Source organism: Poromitra crassiceps (assembly GCF_964638095.1).
Source record: "Poromitra crassiceps genome assembly, chromosome: 18".
In the NCBI taxonomy this organism is placed as follows: domain Eukaryota; kingdom Metazoa; phylum Chordata; class Actinopteri; order Beryciformes; family Melamphaidae; genus Poromitra; species Poromitra crassiceps.
The window spans coordinates 23,488,039-23,497,732 of record NC_139636.1 but is presented as its reverse complement, the minus strand read 5'-3'; the positions used below and the strand labels follow the sequence as shown (position 1 = coordinate 23,497,732).

The 9,694-nt window shown below is 43.8% G+C and overlaps 1 protein-coding gene across 1 annotated transcript; it reads right to left on the bottom strand.

Annotated features, from left to right (window-relative positions):
- Nucleotides 1-200: 200 nt before the first annotated feature.
- sigirr (single immunoglobulin and toll-interleukin 1 receptor (TIR) domain) lies at nt 201-9,346 on the bottom strand. The gene is made up of 10 exons (XM_083654387.1): nt 9,181-9,346; nt 6,979-7,263; nt 6,464-6,671; nt 6,220-6,347; nt 5,151-5,291; nt 4,908-5,051; nt 4,198-4,300; nt 2,751-2,901; nt 1,292-1,469; nt 201-946 (listed from the first exon to the last, which is right to left on the bottom strand). Exons 1-10 carry the CDS (start codon nt 9,245-9,247, stop codon nt 774-776), a joined length of 1,578 nt encoding a protein of 525 aa, XP_083510513.1. The 5' UTR covers nt 9,248-9,346; the 3' UTR covers nt 201-773.
- Nucleotides 9,347-9,694: the final 348 nt, after the last annotated feature.

The following is a 9,694-nucleotide window of genomic DNA, read 5'->3' as shown; positions in this document are numbered from 1 at the left end:
ATATCTCGCCAAAATGTTTCATTAACCCATTGATACCTGATGCAGCATTTGTGTGTGTTTTGCGTTTTGCGTTTTGTGTGACGCGGTTCGCGGTCTTAAAGGGATACACACACAAATGAGGGATATACATGCAAATGCTGCATCAGGTATCAATGGGTTAACCTGACTGCCATGGTATCGCGATACGTTTACATCACATGCAGAGCTCCCAAGTGGAGAGAAATGACAAGTACTAAGTTAGTCATGGGCTCCGTTGTCTGGAGCTCAGACCACACATCCAGCCTGAGGCGTTTGTGGCATCTCAACTCTTAATCTTTTCTGTCTATCTCTGTCAACTATCAAGTTAAAGGCAATGTGCTCAAAAAGCAATTAAAAAAAAATCTTCAGTCAGGTTTGAATTTACTCTGCCCTCTGGTGGGGGAAATATCTTTTGAAATATGAAATGTCAATTGTATAAATGTATATACAGTACATTTGCAAAAACAATGGCACAGCTTGTTATTGTTTTCCCTGATTGATACAAGTATGTTAGTGAGGTTAACTACTTTGTAATTTTCTCATAAAATTATCATTAGATTTCAATAAAGTAATGATTGAGTGAGTACATGAATACAAAACATTGAAACAAATCTAAAAATAAGTCTTTGGTAAGTGGAAATAGCACAAAACAGTAACACTTGTCGATTTACTTCACATAGATCAATATAAAGTAATACAAATTGGTGTCTTCATGTAGGTTATGTTTAGATGGCAGCAGATGAAGGGACTGTGGATCAAATATCCTGCTCAGTGACCAGGCAGTAGAAGTCAGTGCGTGCTCCATAATTGCGTGATCCCAGGTCTGACACGTCGATGTCTGAGGGTTTGAGCTCGGACGTTGCAATGGGTGCAGCGGGGAGGACAGGAGCTTTGGATGTGAGAGCTTTATACACAGGGAGGCGAAGCCCTGGAACAGAACATAGAAGTGGTTGCATGGAAATATATCCAAAATGTATGCAAATACATCCTTTCTGGCCATAAGCAGATTCTAACATCATCACTTCCGTCACGTTCATGACAGACACCACCCACTTAGCCAATTTTAACTAAGAAGATGCAAAGTCATCCTGTGGGCCAGATTGGACCCTATGGCAGGCCAGTTCATTCTAATGTCTAGTTTTTATTTTTATTTCAGTTTCAGTTAACTAAAACATTTTTTTCCCCCCACCACACCTAAGTTTTAGTCTTTAGTTTAGTTCTAATTAACTATAATACGGTAACCTTGGTCAGTAGTTGAGGACTGTGGCCTTACCCAGGTCTCCAGCAGGATCAGTGTTTGCCCGGCAGTCCAGGTAGTCCGGGTTGAGGGTGAGCATGGGGTCCTTGTCATCATGTAGCAGAGTCTGTGGGTCTCCTGCAGACTTGCTGTGGAGGACGACCCGCCGAGGCATCGCCAAAGCCAACTCCTTCCAGAAGACTGAGGACGGAGTCTGTGGAAGATGCAACAATCAAACAAATCACACTGTAAAATTGAATAAGTAGCTATTGCTTGTTCTTATAGCCAAAATACAGAAGGCTTCTTTGCATGTATGTTATTATATATCTCTAATTCAGATTTATATTCATGGATTTCTACATCTCTGCAAAAAATGACAGGAAAGAAAGAACTGTGTAACAAATACAGTAATTACATTACTGCCATCGCAAATACAAGAAACACCAATCAGCTTTAAGTGCACCCAATTTGACACACAAAGCTGTCCCCAAGCAAGTAAATTATGTGTATTTAAATTTGTTTTATTGTTACTCTATTAATACTAAACCTCCCATTTATATAACTAGGAATCTCGCGTGCAATTTCTAGGGTGGAGACTGTGGAGAAACTACCTTCTCCCCTTAACTCACCCTTCTTCTTCTTCTTTTTGGTGTTTTATGGCAGTTTGCATCCTTAATGTTGCATTACCGCCTTCTTGTGGATCCATCAATCACCCTAGTCCTCTTCTCCCTACTTATACTCCCACCACATAGCCTCACTTATACTCCCACCACTTAGCCTCAGCAAGGAAGGATGGATGACATCACAATTGCTCAAGTGACATCACTGATGACATCACTTCCATCATAAATCGTGTCTGACACCACCATGGACAGAGCCCAGACTCTGGAGAAACTACCCCTACTTATACTCCCACCTACTCCCACGCCTCAGCAAGGAAGGATGGATGACATCACAATTGCTCGAGTGACATAACTGATGACATCACAATTGTTCAAGTGACATGGGGCACAGGGACAGAATGTAAGGAAACAGTAGATGGATAAATCCAGAAGGAGGCGGTAATGCAACATAAAGGATGCCAACTGCTATAAAACACCACAGAAGAAGAAGGATTTACTAAATCACTGATGACATCACAATTGCTTGAGTGACATCACTGATGAAATCACTGATGACATCACAATTGATCAAGTGACATCACTGATGACATCATTGTGACATCACTTCCATCACAAATCGTGACTGACAGCACCTGGACAGACAGACAGATCCCACTTACAATTTTAACTAAGGTTTCATGTTCATGTATGAATTCATTTTTTAAACCCATCTGTCTGCACTGTATGTTTTTCTTTCTTTCAAAATGGAAACGTAATGGAGTTCAAAATATAGCTACTCATGCTTCATTGCTCATTCTTTCCTAACTGTGCCGAGCGTTGTTTTCCTATGCGTGTTTAGCAGAGAGCAGCTGTGAGTAGAGCAGTTACGTTACCACAGAGTTGTGCCTCCAGGTGAGCATGGTGAGGCGGTGCTGCTGCTCTCTGAGCTGCTGCTTGACCTCTGACCTCATGTATTTGGCCTGACCCTCCAGCGTGATGATGATGGGCTCACGGGACACCTCCAACAGGTGCAGAAGCCCCTGTCTGAAAACACACCCCACAGCTACGTCACAAAGAGGACACACACACACACACACACACACACACACACACACACACACACACACACACACACACACACACACACATGCAGTGGGAGCAGCAACACTGACCTCAAGTGGCAAACTGCAATAATACCACTATACTGTAGTAGTACAGATTCAGATTCAGATTCATTTATTAAGGACTGCACAACAAGTCGGCAGAATTTGCTTTCGGTACAGCAATTGTTAAGCACATGAATATAGTGTCAGCATGAGACATTACAGTACATAGACAGACATATGACAACATAAATACAGAACATTCAACAACATATACATTGCTGGAGAGGTATGCAGTGATATTTCAGAGGTGAGTGGGGTTCAGAAACCTGATGGCAGTGGTTTATTCACAATTGTATACATCGCTCTCCTTGATAAACGGTTATGTACCTTTCACAAGGATTTTTATATATCTCCTTCCCCCATTTTTCTCCCCAAATGACGTGGCCAATTCCCAGTCTGTTGCAGCACACGCTTCCTCCGATACATGTGTAGTTGCCAGATGCTTATTTTCTCTTTTTTTCCTCTTTTTATTGAGGGGTTTATATAGAGCCAAGGGTGTCAAACAAGCGGCCCGGGGGCCAGATCCGGCCCAGCTATTTTCATTACCTTTGCTTGACTATGGAGAATTGCACAGTTGTCATCAATTGTAATCAGGGGTGTAGTGATAAATACAGAGGTGGGTAAACTATCCAAGGTGAGTAGTTTACCCACCTTGTTTGCCCTCATTGATTGATACAGTTGATCTGAAAATAGGTGAGTAAACTATCTGTCTCATTTCAAAGAGGTGGGTAAATTGCATTTACTTGTGTTTACCCTCCACTACACACCTGATTGTAATGCACAGTACAGACAGTAGATTTGATAATGTGCTTGATAGTAGCTGAGATAACCTTGTGCTGTAGGTGATGTAATTCTTTACACTAAGATAAACGGGAACATTTTTAGGTTTTGTCATTTATAGGTTATTATTGATTATTGATTAGAGTTTGACACCCCTGATATAGACAGAAACAGGCGAGCATATAAAGAAGACAATTCAGTTCACTTCCCCCCTGAACAGCAGCACCCCAACTGACCAGAGGAGGCGACCAGGACACATGCACTTAATCCGGCTTCCCACCTGCAGACACAGCCAATGGCAACACAGGGGCTCGAACCTACAACCCTCGTGTTGGTAGGCAGGGAATCTACCACTACACTAAGGATAGAAGGATCAAACGTGTGCAGGTCTGACCTGAAGTTATTGGAGCACCAGTCCTGCTCTAGGTAAGCATGAGACAGCACCATGATGAGACGCCGAGAGCGACTCACATTCATCAGCAGCTCTGCAGAAGGCTCTGGAGACACAACGTGTTGTTAAAGCATCATTGAAACTATGCAGATTGAAATGACCTGCTAAGCATCTCCCAACACTAGACTCATCTTACATTCCTGCATTACCAACAGAAGAAGCACCAAAGATAAAAGCTGCCTTCACATGATAAGCGATCTTCTCTTCTCTCACCGCGAGGTAGAGCGGAGAGAGAGGTCAGCGGTAAGTAGGTCAAAGTTGATACAATTTGAACTTTGACCTCAGCACAAGGTGGCAAATTCGAGCGGTGCACGACGCCAAGTGTAGCGCTGCCTGCCGCATAGTTGGGAGACACCGCTCTCCCCACAGAAAACAACGACACAGCGGGCGCACAGCTGTTTTACTGCGGATCATGTGTGACGGGGCTTGAGGAGTACAAGGGAAGCCACAGTGGCCAAACAATTAGATTGAACATATTCCTGTGTCCCTACAATACTAATGTATAACACATGTAATAGTTAAAGAAATAAGACCCATCAGGCAGATTTATTTTCTTTACAATTACATCTGTGTGATCATGGTCTGAAATCCAATAATTGTGAATCATTCAATATACACACGATCACAGTGTAAAATAGGCATTTCGAAGTTACCTGAGCCAGGAAGAATATCGTTGTCATTGAGGTGAAGCTTGTGTCCATGTTTATTCTCCAGGTGAGGTTTCAGAATAAAGTTGACAAACTTCTTGTCATATTCATTGTTCACGTAGGAGATGTAGGCGTCATACAATTTGCCATCTGAAGACATGGACAGAGAACGATGCCAGTACTTTCACAGTGGTTTTACTACTGTAATCTTACACATTTGACCTTCATTATACCACACAGAATTCTTACCATTGAGTTCGTGGTCTCCATACGAGTTCCTGTACCAGAGTTTGATGTTCAGGTGATACCGGGAGTACACAACAGCAGCCATGGCCAGGAGGAGCAGGAGGACCACGGCTGCAATCACAGCTGCAGTGTGGCTGGGGTGTTCTGATCACACACAGACACAAAATCAAACCAACTCTTCAGTGATGGCCTTGTCCACACATACACGGTTATTTTTGAAAACATATCCTTGTCTATGTGTTGTGGCATTCCGTCCACACGCAAATGCCATTTTAGGACACTGAAAACACAGCTTTTGGAAAACTCTGCCCAAGGTGGAGATTTTTCAAAACTCTGTTTTCCTGTATTGGTGTGGACAGGTGAAACAGAGCTTTTTGAAAACGCTGACATCATAACCTCAACGTGTGCATGGCAATTGTTGTTTTATTTGTATTGAGCATGTGTCAGGAACCTATGAGCCTACTACACAGATGATGTCACTAGGGTGACTGTACAGTACAGTAGTAAGGATTTTGAACGTTGTGATGAATCAAAACAACCACAATCCAAGTCAGAAACACAACAGCATATATGCTGTGAACCTGTTACAATTGAAAATCCTTACTAGCAACACTTAACTAGCCTGTACTCCACTACTGTACTGTACTGTACAGTACAGTCAACCTAGTGACATAATCTAGCAGCGCCCTAGTTGGTGAAAAGGTGTAATGTTTTCATCTTTCTAGCAAATCTAGGTACATTTCAGACTTGAAAGCAGTGTCCTCTCTTGTCTGAGGTGAAATGCAAATGATCAAATGTTTAATGTCCTCTGTAAGGGTGTTTTGTGCAACCGATTTTATTTTAAGGATACCTTAACTCGGACTTTAAGGGAAATCTTAACTCAAGGTGTTTTGTGCAACCAGCCCCTGGCATATCGTTCAGACAAGCCATACTGTATAGCAAAGCACTGTACAGTAGCACTGACAAAGTTGGTCGCAGCAACTAGGTGAAGCAGGTTGATAGCCTGAATAGCTTATATCGGGGTGTGTGTGTGTGTGTGTGTGTGTGTGTGTGTGTCCCAAGTAAGTCTTACTTGCATTCTGCAGGCTGAAGTGGGCGGAGGCGTTCCTCAGGGTGCAGCGGTAGAGCCCAAAGTCTTCCAGCTCTCTGAGGCTGACATGCAGCAGACTGCTCACCATCAGCTGGCCGGCGCCGGGCGACCTGGTGGGTGAAGGATGGTAAAGCTTGATCTGCCTGTGAGATGCTTTCTTTAATGCAAAGTAACGCATTGAATCGTGCAAAAAGGTCATGCAAATTTGAAATATACGTGAATGCACCAGGAGGAGGTATTCTGCGGGTAAAGGGTGTGGTTGGAGAGAAGCTCGCCATCTTTACTCCAACGCAAGGAGGTGTCACACGACGGCTCGCTGGGGTCCCAGCGAAGGAGAGCGGTGCAGTTCAGTTTCACCACGGAACCCAGATCCCCCCAGAGCGGAGTCGGCCCCCCGTCAGGCTCAAAGCGTGGGGCTTTGAAACACTGGGACTCTGTGTGTGAAGACAAGCCACACTTCTCTTTACTGCCTGCTAAGAGCTAAAGACAGTGCAGCCCTTCATGTGCACGGCCTGCTGTTGTAAGCCTGATACAGCCACATAGTTGCTGGGGAGGCACGCTGAAACCGAATGCCTCCATGCAGGTTTCACTCACATCTTCACCCAAAGTCTAAGTTTACCTCAAGGAAACACACACAAAAGCCTACTTAGAGAAGGTGGAGCTCGGTGACAGATCATTTATTACACCTATGTATATATGGTTTACAACAGGTTAGGCGGCTTGAAATTGACAACACTTTACCTTTAATAATGAGACGCACAGTGAATGAGGCTGTGCTGTTGCCCCGGTCCACACAGGTGTAGTTCCCCTGGTCCTTGAAGCTGAGGCTGGGGAAATCCAGGAAGGCCCTGTCCTCCATAGTGAGCGGGGCCTGGGCAGGAACACAGTCCCTCAGCCAGGTGAGCTGCAGCTGGGCGGCCTGAGGCAGAGGGGGCGCTAGAGGACAGCTCAGCCGATACGCCGCAGCCCCCGGGCCCACATACACCACCTGCTCCTTTAAGCTCTGCTCATCCACACAAGTCTGAGCTAATAGGGAGAGAGGGAAGGTGGCAGAATGAAGGTACCATGTACACAGCCTTCTGTGCATGTTCAGTGCACGCAGTAAGCAAGCTCCTGGAAATTCCTTAGGCTATGCTCTGTGAAAGGTGCTAAATAAACTTGACTTACTTTTCATTTGCAAGGGTCCTCTTCAACTATAGCCTACCTAACACATTGCATACAATATGTGCAGGCAGGCTCTGCCTTTAAAGTAAAAATGTGTAGTAGCTCCGATGCAGAATTCGTTATTGTCTTAAAAAGATGTTTGGACAGCAGCTGTGTTTGACAGAGTATCATCAGACTGTGTCTTCAACATTAGTGTGATATTCTTGGTAAACAGGGAATGCCATTATGTCTAATGGTGCATGAAGGTGAACCTGTTTACTTTTTCACCCTGGCTGCCTGCAGCTGTGCTGGCTGTTTTGCTGAGTAAGACATGATCAGTGTAAACATTGGGGGTGTGCATTAGCCCAGTGTTTCTCAACTGGTGGGTCACGACCCAAAAGTGAGTCGTGGGGCCGTTTTGAGTGGGTCGCAGATGTGTGCATGAAAAAAGGTTCTTCTAATCCTTGAGGACGCTGGCGTCCATGGCCGACACATTACTGTCTTTCAGAGGCTGTAGCGGGCACAATTCATGTGAAAATTATACCTGGGGGCCTGCTGCTTCTCGCATTATATAGGTTATAAAAAAAAACATAGAATACAATTGTACTCTAAGGATTTTGTTTGCCGGACTTTGGACATGCCTGATCTAAGGCATCCATTGGTACCAACCATTTCTTGCTAGCTTGTCAGGAAAGGGGCTAAATAATGTTCCAAATTTAGGCAAAACTTTTGGCGAGGCCATTTTCAAACGGGTCCCAATCTGAAATTTGGGTTGGTCGCGACTTAATGATTAAGTAAAATGTGGGTCATGAGGCTAGAGCAGGTGAGAACCACGATTAGCCTATATAAATAGCCTACAGTGTGTGGAGGGCAACAGAGCCATATTCAAACTAAGCACCACACTTATTTCCTCTGGGGACCTGAAAAACATGTCACCCATGTGTCAAGGACTGATATCCACCTGGACCTGGACCAGTTCTTCAAGATATTCAGCACATGCGCCCATTCGCAACCACGATCTGGAAGAACTTGCAAAACTACTCATCTGGTTCAACTCTTGCTTTGCCTGCTTCGCCATTTGGTAACCCTTTAAAAATGACAGGCCATTCATTACACAGTAATGACTGGAAATGTCTAAGTAGGCCTATTATCCACGTAAAATAGATGTAATAATCCATTACATTGACTGGTATAGGCCTACTGGATTACACATACAATTTAATAATAATCATTATAATACAACTAAGTAGGCTATTGTATTGTAATGTCATTGTAATGCTAGTTACATTTTATTTGGATATTAGACTATAGTTATTTCCAGTCATTACTGCATAGCCTAAAGGGCTGTAATTTAAATGGTTACCTATGTCGTGCCCCCCAGCCCCCCCCCATACTGGCCTACACATCCGGGTGCGAAGTCCAATTGCAGGGGCCCCGTGTTGCTAGGCAGCTCATGTGACTGTACATAACATGACAGGCTAGTAGTGCTGACATATGACCACATGTGCGCAATACTGATTTATTTCGGTCATGAATCACGCCATGAGCCATAATTCATAACGTTAACTTTTCTCATGTTGTTCTTCACTTCTGAATAGACAGTCTGTCACACAACCCATAGACTTCCAGTTCCCAGTCAAAATCCGTGACTATCTTACTCCAAAACAAAAAATGATAATGAACTGATGTGATGAGATAGATATAAGACTACATTCCGTGTACTTGGCATTTATCAACATAATCCAGCCCAGCCATATCTGCCTAAAATGAAAGTATGGCTCTAGTTTTGTACATCCTTACCGTGTGCCAGGAAACTCCTGTCCGATAAACTGGCGAAAGCGAAGAAAACGACCAAAATCACAGCCATTATCCACTGTCTTCCTTTTCCGTATTCCCAGGTAAGAAGTCGGTTTTTATACGAATTACATCACTACCTATTGAATAATACTAGCAGCGTGTAACTTTAGTGCGGTTTATAGTTACATGACAGTGGCGACTATGCGGACTGCACCTGGAAAGACCTGGCTATTGGCTACACCTGATCACGTGACGCATTCCGGGCTCTCACCTGGGTTTAGCCATGGAAGTATTACAGCTGTGAAACTATGAAGAAGCTATTGCCTGACTATGAACTCCCTATATTATCCCTATAATATTCATATGGTGCCATAATGTGTCTGTGAGGAGTTTGTAGCCTACCGGTAATTAACCTGTGCTCTTTCATATGGGACCAATAACTACTGGGCTATTATTAATAATAGACTATTCCTAGGGACAGTATCCCAATTATAGTAATAGTATTGTTCTTTTTCAC